General features: G+C 42.5%; 2 protein-coding genes across 8 annotated transcripts in view; both read right to left on the bottom strand.

The window, feature by feature from the left end:
* The window catches only part of rgs12b (regulator of G protein signaling 12b), a 47,739-nt gene extending 34,213 nt beyond the window's left edge, over nucleotides 1-13,526 (bottom strand). For both annotated transcript variants that reach the window (XM_052084837.1, XM_052084838.1), the window contains exons 1-4: nucleotides 13,375-13,526; nucleotides 7,037-8,283; nucleotides 5,750-5,983; nucleotides 4,230-5,177 (exon numbers count right to left, since the gene is read on the bottom strand). In XM_052084837.1, coding sequence (XP_051940797.1) covers nucleotides 4,230-5,177; nucleotides 5,750-5,983; nucleotides 7,037-8,092 — 2,238 coding nt within the window. In that variant the 5' untranslated portion in view covers nucleotides 8,093-8,283; nucleotides 13,375-13,526. The remainder of the gene's footprint in view (nucleotides 1-4,229; nucleotides 5,178-5,749; nucleotides 5,984-7,036; nucleotides 8,284-13,374) is intronic.
* Nucleotides 13,527-15,933: 2,407 nt separating this feature from the next.
* Nucleotides 15,934-26,647, bottom strand: part of htt (huntingtin) — a 30,073-nt gene continuing 19,359 nt past the window's right edge. For 2 of the 6 annotated variants that reach the window (XM_052084807.1, XM_052084809.1), the window contains 22 exons: nucleotides 26,140-26,275; nucleotides 25,910-26,032; nucleotides 25,622-25,829; nucleotides 25,333-25,478; nucleotides 25,077-25,254; nucleotides 24,884-24,982; nucleotides 24,573-24,757; nucleotides 24,366-24,492; nucleotides 24,171-24,274; nucleotides 23,906-24,060; nucleotides 23,684-23,823; nucleotides 23,511-23,596; nucleotides 23,300-23,430; nucleotides 22,713-22,845; nucleotides 22,444-22,599; nucleotides 22,173-22,363; nucleotides 21,945-22,059; nucleotides 21,536-21,749; nucleotides 19,769-19,988; nucleotides 19,147-19,309; nucleotides 18,876-19,036; nucleotides 15,934-17,633 (listed from right to left, as the gene is read on the bottom strand). In XM_052084807.1, the coding sequence (XP_051940767.1) occupies nucleotides 17,420-17,633; nucleotides 18,876-19,036; nucleotides 19,147-19,309; nucleotides 19,769-19,988; nucleotides 21,536-21,749; nucleotides 21,945-22,059; nucleotides 22,173-22,363; nucleotides 22,444-22,599; nucleotides 22,713-22,845; nucleotides 23,300-23,430; nucleotides 23,511-23,596; nucleotides 23,684-23,823; nucleotides 23,906-24,060; nucleotides 24,171-24,274; nucleotides 24,366-24,492; nucleotides 24,573-24,757; nucleotides 24,884-24,982; nucleotides 25,077-25,254; nucleotides 25,333-25,478; nucleotides 25,622-25,829; nucleotides 25,910-26,032; nucleotides 26,140-26,275 (3,385 nt within the window). In that variant the 3' untranslated portion in view covers nucleotides 15,934-17,419. The remainder of the gene's footprint in view (nucleotides 17,634-18,875; nucleotides 19,037-19,146; nucleotides 19,310-19,768; nucleotides 19,989-21,535; nucleotides 21,750-21,944; nucleotides 22,060-22,172; nucleotides 22,364-22,443; nucleotides 22,600-22,712; nucleotides 22,846-23,299; nucleotides 23,431-23,510; nucleotides 23,597-23,683; nucleotides 23,824-23,905; nucleotides 24,061-24,170; nucleotides 24,275-24,365; nucleotides 24,493-24,572; nucleotides 24,758-24,883; nucleotides 24,983-25,076; nucleotides 25,255-25,332; nucleotides 25,479-25,621; nucleotides 25,830-25,909; nucleotides 26,033-26,139; nucleotides 26,276-26,647) is intronic. The other 4 variants (XM_052084808.1, XM_052084810.1, XM_052084811.1 and 1 more) reach the window with 3 other exon arrangements.

Genomic DNA, 26,647 nt, shown 5'->3' with positions numbered 1-26,647 from the left:
ACGTACTGTAAGATGTCCACTCAAACAACGCACGTGATTGGTTCCCATTTCCTTGTCTTCCTCTTTCCTCTCTTCATACCTTACAGTGTCCCGCTTCTTTTTAGTTAACCTTGTTTCCGTCCTTCCTGCTATCCACCATTTGCTGGTTCCAAGACCAAGTCTCCTCCTTTTTCCACCCAGAAGAGACACGAAGTACTCTCATGCCTGTCTCTTGGATCATCTTGGCTGCAGCGGTTAGAGACTAGATCGGCATAAGCCGTAGAAAATAGTCGGACAAAACTTTTGAAACCTACCCACTCAGATTTGGAACTGCGGCAAATCGAGGATCATAATTGTCTCTCCTGAGAGTGGGTTTGTGTAAATGTCAATCCACCTGCTACAAAATAGTCAAGTGTCGACTATTGTTCAGAATTTGTATGACTTTGCTCTGGTGCGATGGCAAGTGCATTTACGCAAACAGTTTCCCCCTTTTTCCTCCCACTGAAATGTCAAATTCCACGGTAGACACAGGCATGTGCAGTCCTGTGTCATTGCATGCACAACCAGTTGGTTTCAAATCAAATAGTAAACCACACATTCACTGTTACTGGAAAATGTGATGCGTTCATTGTACCATTTGCTTGTATTGAATCATCTAATTGGTTGAATTGCATCGTGTCTTCCATTTCTATTATTTATACACTTGACTGTGTGAACTTTGTCCAGGGTGTCAAGTCAATGTCACCTGGACAGAGATGATCCATCACAGTGGGATACGGTAGATGATGGATGGATGCTGTAGATTAACTACCGCTGTAGCAAACCATTAACTGGAGTGACAACCAAAAACTGGCCAGCTGTTCCATTTAGTCATAAACCGCTGCCTGAAATGTGTATGAGATTAGTCACCGGGTCATCAAGATTTACTGTTCAAAGCCATCAAACGATGACGTAACCCCTAAACCAAACAGAAATCTTTCGTTGCCTTCACATTTCCACATAACACTCTGAATATTTTTATGTTGTTTTTTGCGTGGGCAACTGAACAACTCAACTGTCCTCTCAGAAATGGCATTTGTGATTTGCTCATAGTGCAAGAACGAGTGTATAACGAGAGACCCCTGCCATATGAATGCCCTCTGACAAATGAGTCAATGAACACTAAGATGTGCCCGACACTAATTAGGTGCAGGATTACACAGAATGCCAATAAACACTGTATCCATATTTTTATCAATATATTTGTTTGGTAATCTCAGTTACAGGTACCATTTTTTAAAATTAAATGTGGTTTGGTTAGAGAATTTGCAAAGAAGCATGTAAAAACATATGGCTTGTGTCTATGCAACTAATCTGTCTCGCTCATTCTCTCCCACAAACATGCACACGCACTCGAACACGCACTCGCACACGCACACACGACAAAAGGAAGGCAAAAGAGGAAGCATTCCTTCAGGTCCATAAAGAGATTTAGTCAGCAATTCAGTTATCACTGCAAACTAAAAGTGCATTGATGACTATTTTGTTTAATGACAATCTACCTAACATCATCAATCAAAATGTATTATTATTACTATTAACATTATTATTACAATCATCATCACTATTATTATTGTGGCATGGTGGATGGCTAGTTCGCACATCCACCTCACAGTTCAGAGGTCGCGTGTTCAAATCTGGGCTCTAGCCTCCCTGTGTGGCATTGGCATGTTCTCTCCGTAACTTCCACGTTCCACAAACCTGCATGGGAGGTTCAGTGAAGACTCTACAATTTGTGAATGTGAGGTGAATGATCTATTCGTGGCCCGTGATTGGCTGGCAACCGGTTCAGGGTGTGCCCGGCCTCTTGCCCAAAGCCAGCTGGGATCGGCTGAAGGGCCGTGGTGAGGATAGCGCGATGGATTATTAGGTGTATATATTTACTTTGACCTGCTTAGATTGAGCAGGTATTGATGACATGAAATGATGCAGCATGAAATGAAATCTATGTAACAGGTACTACGTAATTTTGTCAATGGAAGCTTTAATATGGGTGCATATTAAAGATGAGGAAGCAGTGCCACCATGTGGCATTGTCAAGTGAGTCGCAAGCAGTTACGTTATGCTGGCTTAAAATTTAAACCCATATCACAACAAGAACAACAAAAAGACCACAGCAACGGTACAGCAGTATCACGCACGATAACCATTTTATCTTGACCACCAGCAATGACAACAACAGCCTTAAAAGCTGTGTGTCTCCACACTCCACTTGAAAGTGATTGAACACTAAAAAAAGTTTGTGTCCACCTTCCTGTAACTGTTAGGAACTCTCCTGCGAGGCCTTGAAAGACTTCCTCTGATTGTGGTCTGGGGTCTTTCTTTCTGGGACCAGGAAGAATCAACATTCTTGTTAAATATGTAGGAAGTAGCCATCTACACTTACGGTATGTAACAGTGTTTCCCACAAATGTAGTTCATATCATTATAGAGCAATATGCTCTTGCCAACACTTAGTTACATACACATCACAAGTCAATACAAGCTTTCTATTGATTGACAATGTCAGAAACTTATTACTTTTACTATTACACACACACACACACACACGCACGCACACACACATTAGGGATGTCTTCTGAAAGATAAAACGGACCGGGCAAAATATTCATTAGGCTTACTACCAACTGTGGGTTGTGCATCTTTGAAAATGAATCCAAAGGCCCATTTTCCTTGGTTCAAAATGTGCACACTGTATCCAACAGTAGCCTATGCCAAGACTTTTTTGTGACATTAGTCTGAAACCTACTCTGGTTGGACTCATTAGCGTGTGAAACAGCTGGTTTTCAGGTCATCTGCGTGGCTGGTGCATAATGTATGAACTGATACTGGAGCAGTGGGATAAATAACGGCCAAGTTGCGCACTCACATTACTCAATACGGTACAGCAGTGGTCCCCAAACTTTTTCCTGTGAGGGCCACATAACTTTTCGATTCTCTAATGGGGGGCCCGGGGTCAGTTTGTAACAGCAAAAGTGTGACTGCAAGAGTACCTAGACGTAAATATGTATAGTTTCCCAGAAACCCACACAAAATCAAATAACTTTTTTTGATACACTTGCGGTATTAAAGACGTCTTTCTTCTCGGGATACACCACCTCCGCGACAGCATTCATGCATTTCTTGACAAACTCTCCTTACCGCTGCTTGCTATCAGTTGAGCAAACCGAAAGCTACCCCGAACAGATGGCTGGTTCAGCTGAGCTTGGCGTACAAATGTATTTTGCTGAGCTAACGTTCCTCTTTTTAGCGTTGACAGTTTGTCTGCTCTCATTTGCCCATGCAAAAAAATCGTACTTTTTGTCGTGGCGGGATTCGTAGTGTCTCCGCAGATTGTATTCTTTGAATACCGCCACCGACAGATGAGACAGACAATCTTTTCTTTGCATTGAAAAAAGAAATCATTTCTCCATTTTGTCTTAAATTCCCTGTATTCCGAATAATTTTTTTCTCTTACCTCACCTTTTCGCCATGATTATGTTCTCTTTGAGAGGGACGGGTTTAGGATTTATTTTTCTGGGGTTGCCAGATAACGGCACAGACCGCAGAAGGATGGAACAAATGTCACGTTATATGTGTTTATGAAATTGTTACCAGCTAATAGTTAATAATGAAAATAGTTCATAACTAAGGAATATTTTATTGCAAAAGCCAAATTTTATGATGAAATACAAATATACATAGATGAAAAATAAATCAAAAGACTCTCTGGTATTGTTCAGGGGGGCCGGACCAAATGTGGAGGCGGGCTGGATTTGGCCCGCGGGCCGTAGTTTGGTGACCACTGTGGTACAGGGATGTTTGGTGGGACTCTGCACAGGTCAGAAAACTTTCACCCAGATGAAAAGTTTCACATTTCATTGAGAGAAGCATATCAGTCAAAGGGCAGTGGAGTTAAATATGAGCCTTTCAGACAGAAGGCGCAATGGAGCATTGGCATGAAAACAGCCAGATCTAAAACTTCAATAAAGTGCACTTGGCCGGACTCTTGTTGAGTAAATTTCCACATCAGCACTTGGTGATGGAGGAAGCTACCTGGTGTTGCGGCTTCTCATCGCATAGTTAGTTTTGACATAACTACTCCAAAATGCATCAACAACATAGTGACGCATCACATTCTGGAAAGATACAGAACACACTCAGTTGAAAGATAGAAAAACAAACGGCAATGTAACCAGCAACAAAATACAGTCATCATGATTAGTTTTTACCTTTTTCTCTGCGTCTTTGGCACCTCCGCGCTTCTTGACGGTTTCGCTCCTCTCTCTGTCGCCAGCACCAAACAGCTTCTTGGCCCACTCATCTTTCAGCCGTTGGGTGTGGGTCTGGGGATGTATAGCAGGAGGAGGCTGGCTTCCTCCTGGTGGTGGCAAGGGATCTGCAGGGACCAGCGGGGCCCGGTAACGATCAGCAGGGATCTTGTTCATGGGTGGAGGCAGGGTGCTGCAATTAGCTGATGACCACCCGTCAGTGGATTCGGCGTACGACTCTTGATCGCTGCTCAAGCCGTGGAGGTGGTGGTGCTGCTGGTGCCAGTCTCTCAGCACGTGGACTGGGAGCCAACGCTGAGGCTCCACCCCTCCTCCGGTCCCTCTTTTGTCCCCGCCTCCGACAGCTCCTCCCCACTTCCCCTGCGAGTAGTGGTGTGGGTGGACCCCTCGAGCGTGCCGAGCTGCTACGTCGGCGTGTGTCAGCGGGAGGGGTTGAGGGAGGTCGGCCAGGTAGGGTTCATGGCGGTAGTGGCTATTCCTTATAGCGGGCGGGGGTGGAGGTGGCTGAGGGGCGGCGGCTCCTAGGGTGGGGCTCCAAGCCTGCTGGGAGGAAGGCGGGCTGTCCCAGTGGCGCGGCCCAGAGACGTGATTGTGGTTAAGAGGTCCTCCCAGGTCAACCAAGAGCACTCTGTTGCTCTTCTCCTCAGGCAAAAAGTTACCAATCCCGCTATCACTATTACTGCTGGTGCTGTGGTTCTGCTGAGCATCGTTATCTGGATCGAGAAAGGCTCTGGCTCGGACGCCCTCAATGTTGTCCCCCATGTCCCGGTAAAGTACGGACACAAAGTGGAGGAGAGACTGAGAAGTGGGAGGAAACTCCAGGCAGCCTCCAGTGTCGGAGTCAGGGGTACATTCAAAGCCAAACCTCCTGGCCACTCCCAAATGCACCTGAGGAAAACAAAGAATAGTATAATATACAATTGCCAAACAACTGCATTTTCTCCTCAACTACAGAGTGTACCAGCCATCTATTAGGCTTAAGGCACGAACGAAAGAGGCTGTACTCTTTCGAATAATACAGAATATGATGTTATACTTTAAAATAAAATTGTTAAGTGCAAAGCTATATATTGATACTTAATCTTTATTGTGTTACCGCTACGGATGCATTCTATATTCAAAAGTAGCTATTACTGCTTTTATAATTTTTCTTTTAACTGAAGCGTAAACATGAGCAAGCCGTGAGGCTAGTCAAAGCAAAGGGACTGTAATTTCAGGCGCCTAACTGGATTGTTTTCTGGTTGGTGTCTGGAAGACAGACATGACGATTGAAGAACAGCAGCTTGACTGAGGACGATAAATAATGCGGATAATACGATGGAGATGGAGAAAAGTTAAGGTTTGACTTTTTTTCAAAACTGAATACAGCAAGCGGCCCAATTCATCCAATTCCATTTGGCAAATATTGGTCGGCAGCACAGAGCTCTCCAGAATATTGAAGCACTTTTATATGTTCACACCTGGTGGTAACACAGGTCAGGATCCACAATGAACACGTGGCAGGAAGTCCTCAAACCTTCCTCTTCATATCGTCCTCTGCTGAGGTGACACACGTCGTCTGTGGCCTGCATCGTGACAAGTCCAAAGAACCGCCGGTCATCCGGACAACAGGCACTGAATGCAAGTTTTTCTGCAGGATATGTGGCGAGGATCTGGCCTTTGTCGCTGCATAAGCGCACACTGTCATGCATGACCTGGGCGAAGTAATAGAATGTCCATAAGAAATCACCACAAGGGAAAACACAGCAAACCCTCACGATATCGCGGGTGATATTTTGTGACCCACTATAATAAGAGACTGCCCCTTCAGTGTAATAGTGCCATGTTTTAATATCTTGTTCCCACAGATCAGGTAGAATGCAGGATATGTCCGTTAGTAATGTAGCAAGCTGTGACCATTTGTGCTAATTTTGCTTAGCTGGTCTATATCACCCTATACACTGCAGGGGTGTCAAACTCATTTTTGTCGACAATTTGACATTTTGGTACAGATTTTAGCAAGTTGACACACATGATTTGCTTTAGTGGGCCACATAAAATGACCTGGCGGGCCAGATCTGGCCCCTGGACCTTGACTTTGACACATGAGCTATACAGTATGTTTTCATTGAGCTGGCAGACTTTTATAGGGTGAAAGGATATGGCCTGGTTGAATATTATTGTGTTTAAATGTACAGTGTGTACATTTAATGTACTCTTTTATTTTATGTGTCACTTTTGCGATCAACGTAAATTGCTTGTAGATTGCATGCTGTGACTCTTACTGTATTCGGAGAACAATGTAAGTTAGAGAAATATCAAGTATACTTTCAAAAGTGTGTTTTAATAAGTTTCAGTGAATTTGGTAAAAAAGCGTGTTTTGAGGACAGAAGCATCGTTCTTGCGAGCCTAGTCCTGCGACTACAAGAACAGATGTGTGTGCATGTGTACCCCGCACGCCGATCGAAAGGATGACTTAACTTTGCTAATGTAAATGAACAATAATGTATCCAAAAAACTAGCGTTATCGGTTGCTTGGTATCAGTGTCAGTGAGTACTCAAGAGAAAAAAAGTGGTATAGAAGTTCTTTAAGTGAAACCATTAAAAAATTTTAACCCTGACTTGGAACATATCACCCTATGATAAAAGGTGGTTCACTGTATAGTTGAAAATGGCAGCGATTGAACTGAATTTTGTTTGCATTTTTCCAAAGCAATCTACCTGTTGGCAATACAATAGTGAAAATAATGAGAAATATTTCAACTAACCTTCATAAGGACAAGGGAATGGATCTTTTGCTCTGCCCTGAGGCGCCTCATGCATCCTCTGATGGCTTGCAGACTGTCACTCTCCAGGCTGGTGCCTGTGGAGGCCAGCTCAATTGAGCCCAGGTAGCCCACAATCATGCCCACGTTGACAATGTCCTGATTTGGATCTAGGACCAAGTCCCGCCCATCGGCAACATCCATGTGTTGTTCCTCATGGTGGTGGAGGTGGAGATGTCGGAAACCAGAGTCCAGGAAAACCGAGTCGTCGTTTAGGACTTGGGCCATTTCCTCCTCAGACAGCAGGACAGGGTTGCTGTGGGAGCGGGAGGAATTTCGACAGGGAGGAAACTCTGGGTCAGACATAGGACGTGCTTTGGCGGATGAGGTATGCCCGGGTCTGTCCTTGTCCGAACTGCTGGACGAGTGGCTGGAATTCTCAAAGATCATGTTAAAAATTCCTCCGGACTGCAACTCAGCCACAACCCGCTCGGCACGGTTGATTCCGAGCTGCTTCGAATCCATTTTGGGTCTCAACCAGCCCCCGCGCGCTCCACCGGCATTCCTGCTGTTATTGTTGCTGTTGACAATGTTGTCGCACAGGTCGTCCAACTCATCGTCACTGGAGCATGAGTCCAGATAAGGCGCGGGCATAGCATTGCTGCTGTGGTGACGACCGCCAGCGCCGCGTTGCTGGTGATGGTGACGCTTGTGACGCTCCACTTCACCAATGACCAGCTTTAAGATACCGGCGCAGCGTCCGATCAGTTTGACCACATCTTCATGGGATGCCTTGGAGACGTTGATGTCGTTGACTGAGAGTATGTGATCTCCTGAACGCAAACCCACATAATCAGCGGGGCTGCCTTTCAGGATGCAGCTGAGGACACAAGGGTTTTGTCCTGAGAGCGTAAAACCGTATCCAGTCCTCCCTCTCGCCACTTCAACAGCCCGGATTCGTCTCTGTTGGACAGAGGAGGGTGGAGGAGACTGGGGCCGGTTGGCCTCATTGCCACCGTGAGGACGTCTTCTAGATGACGTATCCACTTGCTTGAACATTGTGCCAGAGGATTTTCTCTCATCTACTTGCTTAGAACATTTCAGTCATTGCCAAGCTGGAGCAGCCAGCCTTCTAGTCAGAAAGTTCAGCCATCGAGTGGCAAATACAGCAGGGGGATGAAAGTTTGGACTCAGGTTTGGCAAAGCCTTCCTAAAGTAGAGCCACCCATCCTGATGTCAAGCGTATTTACCTGCAGAAAAGACCAGACGATTATAAAGATGGCATATGCTGGGACTTTTCTCCACTAAGAACTTGCTAAAAACTCACGATGGTGTCAAAACTATCTGCTCTAAGAACAAATGTGTTACAGTCCAGAATGAAAGCCTTCACGTCTCAAGGACAACATCTTAAAATCTTCTTTAAATGAGCTTGTGCCACAAAGTTTGAGCAACAAAAAATGATTCCAACGTGGTAGTCAATTGGTTAGCACGTCTGCCTCACAGTGCAGACGCCGTGGGTTCAAATCTGGCACCAGCCATCCTGTGCGGAGTTTACATGTTGTCCCCGTGCCTGTGTGGGCTTTCTCCGGGTACTCCGGTTTCCTCCCACATTCCAAAAACATGCGTGGCAGGTTAATGGCACACTCTAAAATTGTCCCTAGGTGTGAGTGGGAATGGTTGTTTTTCTATGTGTGCCTTGCGATTGGCTGGCAACTGATTCAGGGTGTACCACTCATTTACTGGTTGGTTCAAATGAACTAAATTAACCATACATAACAGAAGTAAAAGTGAGAATTCATTGTTTTTATTGAAATATACAATTTCACATATTTTACAAACACATTTAAACATTTTGTTGACCACAGCTGCGAAGCAAATTCTCTCAGCTATCAGTCAATTTTAAAAACCTAATGTGGCCCTTGAGCCCAACAGTTTACCTATCACTGATCTAAAGGAGTGATTATGTTTTGATTTGTCTCTCTTCTTCTGCTACTTTTTCTTGTGAGGACACCCACAGAAGGGAGAGAAACCAGGAATGAAAGTTTTTGTGATTTATAGGCAACTGTCCTGGCTGCTCAGTACAACATGTCAAAAGCCAAAATAACAAAAGAACGGAATGTACACCACAAAGTCACCTGCGTTTTGTCAATGTGAAGTGACCAATCTTCCACGCACAAGCATTTGCGGCATAGGGTGACTACTGAATTGTTTTATGTGCTGGTAACAACAGACGGTTTATGTTTATGCCAGCTGCCATTAAACTCGCCTGCATAGTATTTACAATGGCAACAGTTCAACACTGTATAATTTTAGTGATCCAATTCCGAACCAATCGCAAGTCGACTGGCATCAGTGGGGTCCGGGGGGGGGGGGGGGCAACAGGGGCCCGTGCCCCTGTAGCACTGATTCTCCCCCCCCCCCCCCCCCCCCCCTGCGAGCGTAGATTACGCAGTCGCGCCGAGTCCCCGACGCGAAAAGGTGGAACCAAAGTGCGTGGTTTAACATTCTCGTGGGACCCTTTAGTGCGCTGCACCCTTAAAAATGAGCGGGAAAATGAGAAGCAGTCTGCAGAGAAACAAATTACCACGACACGAGTGCTGTTTTCGACACACCATTTATATTTTCGACATAAAATCACAAAACGAAACAAGCCCCCAACAGTAGCATTAGTTATTCTAATTCCTCTTCATTTAAACATTTAACATTAAAAATGAAAAGAAAAAAGTTTCCTTCATTTTGAATCCACAGTGAAGCTCGATGCAGCAGGCCTTAGTGAGAAAATAATCCACATATTGGAAAGTTATGGTCTAGAGTACAAAAAGAACCTTGTAGGCCAAGCTTATGACGGGGCTTCTGTCATGAGTGGGAAGCATTCCGGGGTACAGGCGAGAATCAGAGAGAGAGCAAAATATGCCTTCTACATCCATTGCACCAACTACTGTCTAAATTTGGTTCTTGTAGATACAGTTAAAGCTATCCCAGAGGTAGAGCAGTTCTTCTATTTACTAGAAAAACTGTATGTGTTCACATCTGGATCAACTGTCCATCCTAAATGGCTTGCCATACAAAGAGATATGTATGAAGGTGCACCAAGAGAGCTCAAGCGTTTAAGTGACACTCGTTGGGCATGTCGATTTATAGCTCTACGTAACATCATTGATCAACTGCCTGCCCTGAAGCGACTCCTGCAAGAGATTGCCGCAGAACGTCATGGTGAAAGATCTGTCGTGGCTCGAGGTCTGCTAGCACAGATACATTTTTAATTCACAGTGCATCTTGTTGTGCTTCCTAAAGTGTTTGGAGACACAAAACTTCTCTCTGATATGCTGCAGTCTTCAACACTTGACATTTCAAAAGATGTAGATTTAGTTAAGACATGGAGTGATTTCAGGCAAGAGTCGTTTTTTGATGATGTGTGGGGATGAAGTGTTGAATGTTTTTGGGCAGTGTGATCCAACACCACCAGCTGAAAAACGACCAAAAACACTCAGCTCAAAACTCAGCCAGCACTGTGTACTTACCACTCTTGGGCAGAGAGAGCCAGAAAGGGATAAGGACTGGTTTCGTACAAACCTTTTCTACCCAGTCATTGATCTTATGCTCAGTGAGATTGGAAGACGATTTTCAAGTAAAAACTGTGAAATCATGAATAGCATTCCAGCTCTAAATCCCCAAAAAGATACATTCCCCAAAGAGAAGGATCCGTTTTCATTTGCAGAACTGTACGATTCAAATATTGATGACCTGGGGCATGAACTACATCAGTTCAAAAGAATCTTGGAAAGAAAACTCCAGGCTGGGATGCAGAGACCCTCGAATACAGTGCAGCTCGTACAGTTCATTGAACCATACAGACTTTTTTTTTTTTTTTTAGCTCTACAGACTCTGTAAAATCGCTGTTGCAATCCCAGTGAGCACTGCTGCTTGCGAACAGAGTTTTTCAACATTAAAGCTGGTGAAAATATACGTCAGGTCCACCATGAATGAGGATAGACTAAGTAATCTTGGGGTACTGAGCATTGAGTCTAGGAGGGCAAAAGCACTAAATCTTGACTCATTTGTTGATCATTTTGCCAAAAATCATAAAAATCACAGAATATGGTTATTGTAAGGGTAGGGCAGCTTAAGAAAGTGATTATTATACTGTTTTTCCCCTTCTCATCACTGTAATGTTATGACTGCAATGTTTTCAAAGTTTGATTGAATAAAAACTCAAATAAGTCTTTTTTTTCCCTGGGTTGAATGTGCCCCCCTATCAAAACCCTTGGCCCCGGCCTGGCCCCCTCAGTGAAACGGATCTAGAACCGCCCCTGACTGGCATTCAGGAAATTATTTTGTAATCGTAACCATTTGTTACTGAACCAAATAATCTATATAAGGACACATGATATCTATGGTTGCCAAATGATTTTGGTGTAAGCAATTCAGAGAGTGCAGAACCTCTCTCAGGCTTAACATTGATCTTCTGGGAAATCAAGATGTTCATCATTTCAGATCTACTGCAAACAAATCCCATCTTAAATTTAATGAGTTTGGCAGATACTGTACATACGTACATTAGGCCTAAATGTAAAAATGTAGGAAATTAAATAGTGCAGTTATATTCAAACAATCAGCTGAAAAATATGGATTTTATCTGGGTGACACATTGTTTTACAATTCAACTTCTGAATCAGAATAATTTCCTAAAAAACAGCAGCAACAAACAGGAACAATAAACCAGCGAGCATTAATGATGATAACGTACTCGATTCGAAGAAGCGATATATGTATTCCCCTACCTTATTTATGAGAACTCTTTCTTGACACTATTTTGCAGATGCGCTAGCGTCTGGGTCTTTGTTTCAGTCTGACATAGTGCACATGTTTATTTATTTGCAAATAAACCTTTATGGTTGTGGTTTTATGTTAAATGTTGGTGAAATTATTTACTTTGAGAATATTTTTTGAACAATTCCTTTAAGTTTGGCTCACGTACGCTGGATGGTGCAAGAGTCAGACAGAGAGAAATCATCGGAGAGAGAGACTAGAGTAATATTGATAGAATTGTATTATTTATTATTCTAAGATGTGAGGGTCCTCAAATAGTGGTGAGAAACTGTAATTTTGGGGTGACTCAAGCATTGTTTAAAAAATGATGACAGACTGATTGACAGGCTGGCAGTCCTAAAATAGCGGTGACAAATTATAATTTAGCGATGATGGAAGCACAGTTAAAATGAGTAAGGGATGGACTGACGATAAGGGATGGGGGCGCCCGGCCGTCGGCAAATGACGGACCTGCAAAATCTACCCAACACATCCACCTCTATGGTTGCACTCCAATAGGCTTCAAATTCAGATTTTTAATTTGACTGATTAGTAAAGTATATACCTGTAGTTCACTATTTTATTTAGAAATGTTTTAAAAAATCATTTTGTTCATTGATTCAGGGAATAGGTAATGGCTGAATTGTTTCAAACAGCGTATGACGAATACACCCTCCAAGCTGCAACACCTGGATGGGAAGACGTCACATAACTTTTATCCAATGGGGAGTATCAGCGGTGTTTCGGCAACTTTACAGGTGAACTCCAGCATCCACATAGACTCGCAAAAGCTAGTCTTTAGTTCACTTGATGTTTTTTGTCGACTAGTCTGGCTACATTTATTGATTATTATTTTCAAAACGGCGTCCCTCCACGCCTTTCGCGTTATTACATTTTTTACGTAAGGCGTTGTCAAGTTACCCTAATAACAACAGCGCTAAAACTTTCGATTTGTTCGAAAATATTAACAATCATAGAGTCCTCTGCAATGATCTTGTGCCGAAAATAATGCATCTTCTCTTCTGTTTAAACTGTTTTAAAGTTTTTCTGCAGTCGTTTACGCTTCAAAAGTGCAACCACCCTTGCCTACACCTTATAGCCCCGCCCTGAGCATTCACGACTTTCCAGAATGGCTGTAACGTTGACAACGGCGGCGTACACATAAAAGTATTGCCCGCTATTGGTTTACACGGATGTCACTCTAGGAGCCAATAGGTGGAGAACTTGACTCAGGTTCGAATGAGAAGTCACAAATAAAAGTATCATCGTTGTGTCAAACTTTTGCAGCAAGTGTGTGAAAACAGTAGCTACTTAATATGTGTGTATATATATATACACATGTCTGTATATATACATATAACACCATGCATGTACCAAGACAACTTGGGGCCGGAAGACTATTTAAGAGCGGGGAACATGTCAAATATATGGGGCTAAGTGAGCTAAATCAGAGGTAGATTACATTTTTAATGAGGCTTGAGCGACAAAAAAACGTGCGTAGAGAGTTGAGCCGCCGAGAGCGAATGACTTACTTGTCGAATGACGGCTCCCAGGTAGCATCCATAGTTGAGTAGCTAGGGACAGTTGGGTCATCTCATGGCGGATGGGTAAACAAAAGAAAAGGCTGCACCATCTGGCCAAGTAGCCTTACGAGGAGGAGGACTGGAGGAGGGGGGTTAGTTCACAGTGGGCTGCTGTGAGGAGGGACTGGATGTGGAAGGAAATATCCAACGGTTGCAATAACGTTTAAAGTTGCTTTCCTTCACTTGGCCCTCATTGTCTTTTATTATGTACAGAGAACAAGTCTTTACACCAGTTTCCAAATATGCCACGTTTTTGTGATTTAACAAAAAAACGAGACAAAGAGAAATTATTTCAAAACTTTCAGCCATCACTGATTTGTAGTGTGATCTATGCATCGCAATGGAAAATCAATTGTTTCTAGGGTGGTAAAAAATGAACTGAAATTATATGGTTGCAAGAGTGTGAACAACCTTGTATATTTGGCATGTGGCTATACTGTATTCAGAATTAACCAACTACAGGTACACTGAGACTCATATTAAATGAGAGTCAGCAGCATACCAGCACTGTCACTATCTTGGCTAAAGTGTCTCTGATTAACCTCAACTGTTCTAGTGGCCTTTTTGTGCAAACACCAATTGGTATTTGGAACTGTTGATAATTCCCTCCAGCCTGACTTGGGCCACCTGAAGAACAGCTCCAAAATTTGATGTTTCTTGTTTCTAGTGCATTTGTGTCAAACATTGGATTGGATAAACTTTGTCAAATGTACTCTATGTGTAACATACAGCACATATATAGCTTAACTTTTGACATAGCTTTTGGAATTATGTATAAATTTATTAAGTTCAACCTTGGTTTCCTCAGACCATAACACACACCCCCTGCACACATGCACACTTTTGGAAGATTTTGCTTGACAGCACAACAAACACAAGCCTGGAAGCAGTGCAACCAAGAGAAACGTTATAAAATTAACGGAAGACTGTTGGGATCAATTCCATACAAGAAACATATGTCTGAACTCCACAGTTGGGAGTCGTACTGGGTCAAAAGATAGGGAACAATGTAACTTGTTAAAGATACTTATGCTGTTTTCTATTCTGTTGCTAATGTATTATATTTAGTCGATAAATATACTATATTGCTAATGCTATATTTTATATTGCACTTTTATTGAACTGCGTACAGTTCTTTCTGAAACATTGATTTTGTGCAATGAAACAATGTTTTTTTTTCTTCCCCCGCCCAATTTTGCTGCTGTAGATTGCAAATTTCCCCAGTATGGGACAAATAGTTATTTTATTTTCTCTTACACTTGCCGTGAATCGTTACTCGGTATCTGTACCATCACGATTTAGGCTCAGTGCCCAATAAAGCAGATGGAAGCTTCCTGATAATCCTCTCCACTTAATGCTGTTTAATTAGCAGCACATTAATTCATAGGTGCTGTGAACTGTAGTTACATTTGCCAACGGCCACATTAAGCACACCTGTGGAATTAAATAAGCGCTTTTTTTTCCAAATACAATCATGTTCTCTGAATGGCACTTTTAGATGCATAGTCTGAATGTACTAGTTATGTGTTTAAAAATGCATTATACCAAGAGGTGTATCTCATATTGTTTTATGGCTTGAAAACGAGTTATCTGTGAATTTGTTTTGTGTAGATAAGGCGATCATATATTAATATGGGTTCACAGTCGTAACGGGACGCCAAAGGAAAGCACAACTACGATGTGGCCCGCCTCAAAAATGCTTGCTCTAGTCCTAAGTGGTGAGGTTACAATTGTTCAGTTTCAAATCTTTTGACCAAGCTTATTCATTAAAGTCTGGAATGACGTTATGACATCATGATCACATAACAGCTGTAAATGATTTGTCTTGGACAGACTTGATGTGTTCAAAATTATATAATATTTTGAAAATAACACAAATCCTATTGTTTTTTTTTAAATTATTATTATTTATTTAGGGATTCGCAGCTCTGGATTTATAATCACATTAGTCTTTGTCTAAACTGTTTGTATAGTCCACACAGAAATATGATTTCAATGTGCCAGCATGTTTGTCAAAAACAATGATGTCATATGGTTTGGAGGAAGATGTGAATTATGTTCAGCTGAGGGAAAAATACCATCAGAATTGCTCATTTTGGAATTTAAGGGCATTGAAAACTAAAATAAATGCGCCAAATCAAGCCAGTTCTTTTTTTTTCTTGAACCAGCTCTCCAATCACCACAGGTTTCTGGGTAATCACATTACCCCCTGCAGGAGTCCCCAGTCACTCAGGCTTTTGCTCCTCTTACACCAAATGAGAAGCAATCTCATAAAAAACATTTAAATCCTATTTGGGAATAATTTACTTTGACATTTTAAGCAGCACATTGTGGCCTGAATCAGAATAAATTGACCTTTTAACTGAAGAAAAAGGATTTTTAAGTTAATCTACTTTAGAGGAGGGATGGGACCTAAAACTTGAATTCCAATAACCAATGTAGGACTCATTCATTTATTGTGTTAATACATCAGTCCACATGAACACACTTCAAGTTGGAACACAACAATTAGCCATACAATTTAGATGTTTATGACTTTTATGTTGCAGAATTCGCCCCAACATCAACAACAGATAAATGGATATTCTGCAAGAGTACAACTATTTCTTATCCAACTTTTGACAAACTAAACCTCAAGACAAAAAGAGGGAATTGACCTGTTGCGTTGTGACAATACCGACAATTCTTTGATTTGTCAACGCTGCAGCTTCTCACCACGGTTACATGGCTGCCTTTGGATTGTGTTGCGTCCAATGCCATGCAACAGTGCTGACAACCGTAGCCATAGAAATGGACTAGGCGCAAATAAATAATGCAAGAAGGTAGCTGTTAAGCTTGCTTTCAAGCATTTCATTGTACAGGACAGAATCCTTATCTAAGGCAAGTGTATGTACACAGTGTGAAAGCCCAGCACAGTGCCAGGCAACTCTTCATTGGACATTGAACTTTGAGCATTCTGTGGTCACATCTTTTTCATATTCTGATAATTAAGAAAAAAGCAACACATTACAACATACTGGTACTTTAAAACTCTCCTTATCTTTGTACAATACTATCATGCACAATGGCTTTTCTTATGAACTTTTTACAAGATACAAGGGCAACATTTAAAGATGACATGATTTCCAGTCTTATTTAAACAATCACATTTTACATCCTGAGTGTTGTAAAGAAGAAGAGAAGTGCACGTGGAATCTTATAGAAACACAGGTGGGGGACCATCAGCATCTTTGATGCAACTTAAAAAAAATGCACAGTATCACCAAGATGACATTTTACACAATTTGGTATTTTGTTATTTAGTTCTAATGTTTCAAAGCTAAAGTACAGTAATGGTAAAAACAATTCAATTCTGTCATTCTTTGTCGAATAACAACTTGACAGGTAAAACCATATTTTTTTCCCCCTAGTGACAAGGAGTATGGCCAAGTGATCCTTCTCCGCTAACCTTTAACCGAGTGCCAAGTAAACTGACAACACGAGTGAATATATTCTTTTAAAAATGGTTTTAAAGACAATAAGTAGGTCCTATTACTACTCTTATGAAACAACAGGGGAAAACATACTGAAAATAGATGCAATGGTACTTAAAATAAAGTAAATACTTTTGTCGTTTCCACGATGTCCCCATATGACTGAACACAATTCAAGAAAGTGTAAGAGGAAAAGTATGGATGAATCATCTTATCTCATGATGCGATAAAGGTGCTCAATTGATGGGCCTGTCAAGGAAAGGCTCGTGGGCAAAACCAGTTTGGCGACGGAGATGGCATGCCTCATTCTTAGACTGAGAATATTTTCTCTGATTTAACAAATATATGTACACCGATATATATAATCTTGAGGTAAATCTTCAAGAGAAGCGGTTTAAGTCTCCAGAAGATTCTTTCCTTCCATCACAGCCTCTCAGTGACCGTCTCCCTCCTTTCCCCCTGCCACAGTTCTCCCAGAAGCCCACTTGGAACCACTCATTTGCCTCAGAGCCAAATCAGAATCAAAGTGTTGTATCCTGATGGATTGATTGCAGTGATACGAGTAGTTTGTAGTAAGGACTTCCAGGCGACGCCACCGTCTCAAAGACAGATTGGAAGGCCCTGCGGTCCAGTTCCTCATCAATTTGGTGCCGGTAGAAGTCCATGGCCACCAAGCAGAATAGGTTGACATCAACCACTCCCCAGGAACCCATTCTGCTGATTACGTGGGGAAGTCTGGGTAAGAAAGGGGTTAAAGACAACAGTTCCCATCTGATGCGGAGAGATACCAGCATCTTAACAAATATCCATGTGCTCAACATGCAGAAGATATATATATATATATATATATATATATATATATATACAGTATAATAAAAAGACACCAAGCATTGTGTTCTAAAACGACTGTTTGACCTTCCTTCTTTCTGTACAAAATAAACAAAACAATGAGCCCCCAAAAGCTCATCTCAGACAATTTAAAGAGACGAAAACCAAGATCTTTTTTGCTAAACATATACCGGTAGTTTGTTTTATAAAACACTAATGCTTTTCTTGTGTTTTTATTTTATTTTGTTACCGGAAATAATTTCTGCAACTTCCATTTTAGTAATTAGTTTAATTTTTTTCTTAACTATAATAGGGCTGGGCAAATATCATTTTTGGAAATTTCATTTCAAACACGCGAACAAGCCTGTTGCCATTTTGGCTAGATACTTACATTTAATAGATTGGTTTCGTATTGCATCTGATATTGGCTCAAAGCAATTTTTAAAAATAGCCAACAATCTAAAAATAAAAACACAAATCCATAATTGTCCCCTGTGAAAATGATACTGAAGCCCCAGTTGCTGCTGATGCTGTCATCAGTATGTGAATGAGGAGTTGGGCGTGAACCAGTGGGAAGAGCTCTATACAAGTGAAAATCCAGTTACCATTATTGGAACTCAGCAACCTCGAAAACATATGGCATATTACACATCACTTTTATGGACCTGACTAAAATAATATGGCCCCCCTAAAAAACCCCAAACAAACAAAACATTCTCCCGGCATCTTTTTTTTTTTTTAGAACAATGACGGGGACCAATATAAAACTTAATCGTAGTTTAAAATGATTGTCGGATTTGTGTTTTGCAGGCCAAATGGCCATAGAATTCACTTGTGGGGAGGGAAAAAAGGTTATCCTTTGCCCACTCCTAATAATAACCTTAATGTACTCACAGGTTGAACACCAAAGTGTTAATTTCACCCAACTTTACACAAATGGAGGTTCATGAACTCATTTAACGTTTAATGTGTGCCATCAGTCCAGCCGTTGCTTTTAATTTTCCATCATTGGTTTGTAGTGCTGTTTTTTCCACTTGGTGTTATATTTCCAAATAGTACCTGAATGATTGTCTTCAAAATTGGGTACTATTTTTAAATTCCAATATTTGCATGGCCATTGAGAGGTACTTGGACTGCAAACAAGGATACAAGGCTGAGATCCACTGCGAGGTGGAAGCGGAGACAAAGAAGCAGGAGAGGCTCCACATAGCCATGGCCACCGGTGTCCTCTGCGTGAAGTTGGACAAGGAGAGCAGGACCCAGTCTCTCACCATCGATGACTGGCCCGTTGCATGGAGTGTCTGGAAAACCTGAAAATGTATACGACCAGTCAGGATTTCAGCAGCGTTTGAAGAAAGACTAGAAATGCAAATATATCAAAGTCGAATTAGGAGAAATCTTTGGTGCTCCTTCTACCAACCTTGTAAACAACTGTGGCCATAAATTGCGGATAGGGTTGCTGGTTGGACAGGAACTCTCCGATGACCTTGTTCATGACGTCTTGGGGTGGAAAGAAATCATCTAGGAACTGTGGAAGAATCCTCGATACTACCCGAGCCTCACTGGGCAAACCTTTTCGGATCCTGCAAACAGGACAAGCCACATGAAGAGATGAGAGACATGCAACCCAATAAATGGTTTGTTAGCACCAGCACCCATTGAAAGACAAAACCCAGGAGGTCAGAGGGTTCTACGACACTGGTGTCAAACCTATGGCCCGGGGCCCAGATCATCATTATGTGGTGCCCATATTGCGTCAACTTCATGACGCTTGCCAAAAAGGAAAAATTGTCTTCACTTTTTAACATAATTGACATTTTGAAAGCATTTTTTAACAAACAATAACGGAATAAGTTACTTTCCTTGACTTCTCATTAAAGCGATCCACCCATCAATTTGTTTTGTATATCTAATACTATTAGTTTACATTTTCGGTTTCATAATCAAAACGACCATCTTGACACCCCCTATTCAGGAGGCGTGTCAACTTTCGTGAGATTCATCCGGAATAATGTTGTACTTGTGCACAAGAGCGTGTCTACCTGTCAAAGAGAACAGAGACCCTCTCCATGGCGACAATGATGGACTCGCTGTCTGGGGCCTGTGGGTCCGAGTGTGCGGGGCGACCGGCGGGGCTGGCTTTCTCCTTGCCTGAGGAGAAACCAACATGACCCGCCGTGACCCCCACCACATCCGCTACAGCAGAGCCAGAGTCAACCTGACCCCTAACCCCTGCGACTTCTGAACCAGACGCAAGCACCGCTGAGAGGATGACAGGGAGGGTGGCACCAGTTAAACCAGTACGGAAAAGGTTAGACTAGGGACATCGATTATTAAACGTAAAGGTATTCAATACCAAAAAGGATAAAACTGTGAAATTCTTCAATTATTATTCAAGGCAATAAGTGAACGCTGCTTCAAAGATTGTGAGACACACAATGTCCTTAGAACATTGCATTCTTGATTAGCCTATCGTGAGGTGAAAACACTACATTTTGCTTTTATAGCTGTAAAGCAAAGGTCACTTCATAGTTGCATTGCATCTCCGAGGCAACTATTTGCAGCATTGTGTTACTTGGCCAGTCAGTGAAAGGAGAACAAAATGCAAGTAGTTACAGTTAGTATGTGACGAAGTAGGGGTTAGAGGTAGGCTACAATACCTATCTTTTTTTTTTTTGACACAAATCGCATGCAGGAAGCAAACAGGCGTTTTAATATTCTACAGTTAGGTCCATATTTGGACGTGGACACAATATTCAGCAATCCACCATTGAACGACACCATCACGGATTTGAAATGAAACAATCAAGATGTGCTTTAAGATAAGATAAGATAAGATAAGATATCCTTTATTTGTCCAGACTGATTTAAAATTTTAGGGTATGTTTACACCTAAATCAGTGGAACATACATTTTACAGTCAGAGCCTTCATCATTTTAAGGGATCAAAGGTAATTGGACAATTGGCTCCTTAGCTGTTCCATGGCCATATATATGTCAGTCTCTCATGAATTCACTTACAAGGAGAAGATAAAAGGCCTAGAGTTCATTTCAAGTGTGGTGTATTAATGTGGAAACTGCTGAGGTCATCTCTCAATATGAAGGCCAAAGTGCTGTTGAGATCAGTGAAGCAAGCCATCATTTGCTCGAAGGGGGAATAAATAAATAAATAAAATAAAAACAAACTCAGCAGAAGCGCAACGGAAAACATTACACGTCTCCAAATTAAACGTTTGATTCTATCCCAGCCGTCTTCAGGCAATGGAGCCTTAATTGACAATCAGATCTACCTCCGTCAATGCCAGCCTAACATCATCAAAACATGTCGATCGCCGAAATATACACATCTGCGTTTGCCCAATCACAAACACACATGCTGCCAATCTAAACTACAAAATAATATCATACTTAGTGCTCTAAATACGGCATAAGATTTGTATAGATCATAAAATAATTGCAGATGATGGGTGTTAGTGTAAGGCTGGGGAGATAAATAAAATCAATGGTGAGGAGGTGTGGGTCAGTCCATGCCACCTAAACTGTTTTTAATGTTTAATATTTTTCATTGCCTACATCCATGTTATTGCTGCCTGTTGTTGACCCTTATGTAGTTGTTAGCATGCAATTTCGGTATCTGCGCATGCAGGTTATTTCATGTTCAGTGAATAGTTATATGAGAAACAGTCATATTGGACGCGTCGCTTGAAAAGTACCCGTAACACGTTTAAAAAATATATATAATAACTGGGTCTGTATCAGAATTGGGCACTTGGTCTGTAGGTAAAATCCAGCCTTCCAGTCTCGCTTACCAGTGTACATGCAGGTGAGCATGAGGCCCAGGGCAGCCATGGCTCTGTGAGGTGACGGCATGTTCACTCTGTCGACACTCAGCTTGACAAGTGCCTCTCCATCCACACGAGACAGCTGCTCAGACAGTAAGAGACGCTCCAAACCCCGGAGCACACAGTGATAGATTACTGAGGGGGTTGAGTCCTCACTGGCTGACACCATCACACCGCAAACCTGAAACGAAAGCAGGAAAAAAGGGCACCGAAATAAAAAGGTGATGCACAAGATTAGACACAGTACAGCATCTTTGATCGACAATGGCTAATTCAATCTGCTGGGAACCCATCTGTTAAATGTATTCATTCAACACAAAATCATAACCAATGTCATTGAGTTCATTCATTCAGGTGCCACCGTACTTTGAGTTACCTGTATAACTGCAGCCATGAAATCGGATCCTACATCTAGAGGGTAGTTCTCCATCATGTAGAAGGCCACAGCACACATCACTAGGACATGTTGCTGGTTATGCAGGTTCACACAACTGTAACATAAACAGGATCAATTATGAGCAAACGGCTGCATTGCTCTTTTGCTCCAAATAATTAAGCGGTATTCTCATGGAACATGTCATCAACTGATATGTGTAACACTAACTGAGCAATAGCCCTTAGGTTGGACAGCAGGTATTCAGAGATGCTCGGGATCAATTGCTTTGCTGTATCGTCGAGAAGGTCACACTCCAGGACATAGAGCACCCCATGAAGAGCACCCATGCGGCTGGGCAGGTGTGTGCTGCGCAGGGTTGACTCTAACAAGCGACAAACTGGCTCTGCAATCACTTTGTCCTGAAAGAACATTATATTTTTTTTCCTACACTGTATTTATTACTCATCAGAGTGCTGCTACAATAACCCAGTGCGCTCACCATGCCCAACACAGCAGCTGCCTTGCAGATAGCGGGCACCAAGTACTGATTAAGGATCTCATCCTCTGGTGGGTGAAGCTTTTGCAGCTCCATCAGGGTGGAGAACATCATGTCAAACTGGTTCCTCTCTGTGAATAGGTCTGATACTGCCAGCAGCTGCCAAGAACAGTAAGATGGGAGCAAATGTCAGCAGTCATTAGTCCTCTAAAGGAGTCAACTGATAGGCAAAAGGATTTCACTCATGTCCAAGTGTGTGTACGATGGCTCACCGATCGGACCACTTCACTGACGAGTATAGTTGGTGTTTTCCGGTTACTTGGAGAGCTTGGGATAAGCCACTGGCTGTAGAGCTCCAGAAGAAACTGGGAACATGAGTGAATGTCCACCCCCGCACGATGTTTTCTGTAAGCATACGCAGTGGGAGGTAGTTTTCAACAACAATGACTAGGTCATTTCGTTGATGCTCCCTTTATTCATGACAACTTTGACGGCGATGAGCTAAACATGCCTCGGATCAAAACGTTCAACGGGTCACTGGGTGTTCTGGTAAATGCTCAAAATGCACGCTTGCTTCATTTCCTTGTTTTTCATCACATAATTGTGGTGTTTCTGATAACCACTTGATAGAGAAATCTATGAGCAAAATTGTATCATGCTTAAAGTTTCATTTAATTTGGACACAGCACCCCCAAATGCCTGTGTGCAAACGCGCCGGCCATCTGGGCGGAGGGCTTTTGAAGTCCACAATTACCACGTCAATGCAAGGGGGCGAACAGAGAGATTTGGTTTTGCGCATGTTTTTTGTGTAAATAGACAAAGTGGGGAAGTCTGCACCATCTAAAATTATTCATAATACCGAGAGTTGATTGGCGATAAAGGTGGCGACGTGGGAGCTGGTGTATCTGCTTCATCTTCCTCATCTTCGCCCCATTCTTCCTCCCGCAATGGAGTGATATTATTTCCTAACCACACTGAATGAATGGACACCTGTCAAGAAGTGATCAACAAAAGACTTAAAATCTACCTAAACCGTCCATAAGAAGGAGACTGAATTCAGAGGCCTGTACCTGTCCCAATTTATAATCCATGCTTCCCATCTCACGTTCTGTGTTGATCTGAAGCAGCAGCTTTTCATGACTGATCAGCATCCCTGCTGAAAGAGATTAACAGGAAATCATTTTTAATATGATGAAAAAAAAACACGGTGTACCTTTCACTCGCATGCAGTATTGCTGGCTACCTGCTGAGGCTGCAGACAAAGAGGGCACAGGGTCCCAGGCATGGTAGGGGTGGTGTGTGTGAATATTGTCTCTCTTGGAAACGAGAGCCTGTATTTCTCTCTCAACCTCACCCCGGATCACTGCCAGCTTCCTTCCAAACCTGGGCACAGACGCAAACAATTAAACCAAAGAACGCTCATGAAAGTGATCTGATAAACTGGAAAGAAAAATTAAAAATGGACCGTGTCTCCAGGGCCTTCAGGCTCTTATTGCGGGGCTGCTGTTCCAGACAGCTGACAGCAGGGTTGCCAGCAGTGGGCAGCATCATGGCACCCAGCACCAGGCTGGTGATGGCCTGCACTGCCAACACATTCAACTGCGTACGCTCTAAATCTTCCTAAAATGCCAATCAGATGGAGAACACAGGATTCAAGGGATTTGTTTTAGTCACTTCACACATCAAAAATCAACAGCTGTCCCATACTGAATTCTAATACTAATTAGCACCTCTTGCTGCGTGTCCTCCTCCTGGTCTATTGTTATTGGTTGGGTGACCAGCACGCCCAGCAAAGTGGCCCAGGTCTCCTCAAATTGAGTCCTGCTACTCCAGCCTGAGACAGTCACAAAATGAGTATCACCGGATTTATTAGAAAAAAAAAGACGAGAGAGAATCGCAGATAACAATTGTGCATTTTTACATACCAAGTATGTTTATACGGTACAGGAACTCTCTGAAGACATCCTTCTCTTGCAGAAAGTCGACAGGAATCTCAGGCAATGCTGTACCAAACTCCCCCGCGGGCTGTGGAGACCAACCGAGTTTCCAGACCTGTGGAGTTTTGTCAAAAGATTGTATCACTCTCACACACTTCTCAGCTGCACAAACACACAAAGACATTAAACACTGACCAGTGGAGGAACCCGAGTGAAGCTGTTCACCAGTGGCAATCGGGCAATACTGATCACAATGTTGCGCAAGGTTGGAGTCAGAAAAGGAGGGATTGCACTGTTTTTACGATGACCTAAGGAAAGAATGCTCTGTAGGCCTTCCACCAGCCCTGCCATGATCTCACATGCTTGCCACTCACACTTATCTGCAAACAAAGAAAATGAATTGCATTTTCCCACAGATGTGCCCAAGATTTGTTCAGAAAAGAAAATCCACAGTTGCAATTACTACGGCTTTGCTTGACAATGTATTCAGGTCAGCGAATCCTTACATTTTGTGTGTATGGAATCCACTTCATCTCCTTCAGCATCCGCAACTATGTTTTTCTTCTTCTCTGGGACCAGAAGCTGGTCTCCAGGGCGCACAGCAACTTAAACACAAAAACAAATGGAAGCATTTTAAAAACAAATGTAACAGCAATAAATAAAGAGGAAATTACAAAAAAATACCACTGGTCTCCTTACCGGCGACCATAATGAGACGTAAGCAGTAGATAAGGGAACACGTGTGTGTTGCGTACTCCTTGGTGGACAGTTTGTTCCAGATGCAAGTCTGCTGCAGGGCCAGGCACAGACAAGCCAGAGACCACTGCAGGTCCACACTCAGGGGTAGCTGATCGTGAATCAGTCGCCAAACTATCACCTGGGTCAGGTAGGAGAAAAAAACTGTGCTAAAGCCAACTGAAAAGTAGACAAGTTGGATGCAGATTTGATATTTTACCTCAGTGGCAGTACAGGTGAAAGTAGTTATGAGGTCTTCTTTGTCGTAGAGGATGCGCAAAGAGGATGGCAGCTGGTTCACACAGAGGAGGTACTGGGAGAGAGCTCTACAGAGGGCTAAAACCTTGGGATAAAACCCTGGCTCATCTGAAAGCATAGCAAGATACAAAAATCTGAAGACGCAAATATAAATACTGTATCGAAGACAGTCAATCTTTAAAAAAAAAAAAACAGGCCTTGGTCACTTAGGTCAGTTTGATAAATGCACTGCTTGAATCCACCACTCTTACCATACACATCAGCCAGTTGGCTCCAGTAAGACTGTGGCTCAGAAGTTGGTAAAAAGGACCGGTGTGGGCCAGGAAGTGACTGCGTAACCCCAGCAAGTTGCTCTAAGGTCACCTGCAACGCCGTCTCCAACAAGAGTGGGCCCTGACCTCGTGTTAGTCGCTGAACACCCATGCTCAGGCATGGACACAGCAGACTCAGGTTGAACGCCTCAAAAGTAGCCATGAACAATGGAAATAATGAAATTTAAGGCCAAAAAAGCAGAACATGTTAATGTACATGCTACTTACTTCACATCTCATAATGCTGAAAAGATCTGGGGCAGGTAGCTTGGTAAGGAGTTCAGTTGTCTCTAACAGAGACACATCTCCACGTAGGCAACACTGAGACCTCACCAGTGACACATACCACTCCTAGCAAATAGCAAAAATGCATGAACAAACACCTGTTTTCTACTGACATGTATACTTTTTGTGTGAAGTTCATTTAAAAAAAAAAAAGACCAATTCATATTCCGCACCTTATCTGCATTGACCAGTTCAGGGGCAGGCGGTGGATGCCCATCTAAGGGGTGTGATGTCACTGGAGGTGCTGGGCTACTAGTTGTAGCAACTGAGGCTCGAAACCTGTCCAGCAGGGAATATAACCTCTGATGCCTGTGATGGGGAAACAACATGAGCTTTGTGAAATTGTCAATAGGTGCAAGGGAGTGATATACAATACGTGCAAGTCACAAGTATGGGTGAATAAAAGTCATTCATCACTTTAAGCAATTTGTAGGTTGTCACTTTTTAAAGTTGAGTGAAGTTTGCGTGCAGTAGTTTAGGGAGGGGTTGCCACATTAAAATTGGCAGACACGCTCACGACCTGAAAAGTACTCTACGGAGAGACCATTTATAGATGTAGCTATGGTGTACCCCAGCTACTGCCCAATGATAGCTGGGATAGGCTTCAGCATGCCCACTATTCTATTCTTAAGTAACGATTGCGGTTTTAAAATCGGTATAGTTTTGAGATTATAGACTCCT

Source organism: Hippocampus zosterae, chromosome 13 (genome assembly GCF_025434085.1).
Source record: "Hippocampus zosterae strain Florida chromosome 13, ASM2543408v3, whole genome shotgun sequence".
Lineage (NCBI taxonomy): Eukaryota > Metazoa > Chordata > Actinopteri > Syngnathiformes > Syngnathidae > Hippocampus > Hippocampus zosterae.
This window is presented reverse-complemented; position numbering and strand designations above follow the sequence as displayed.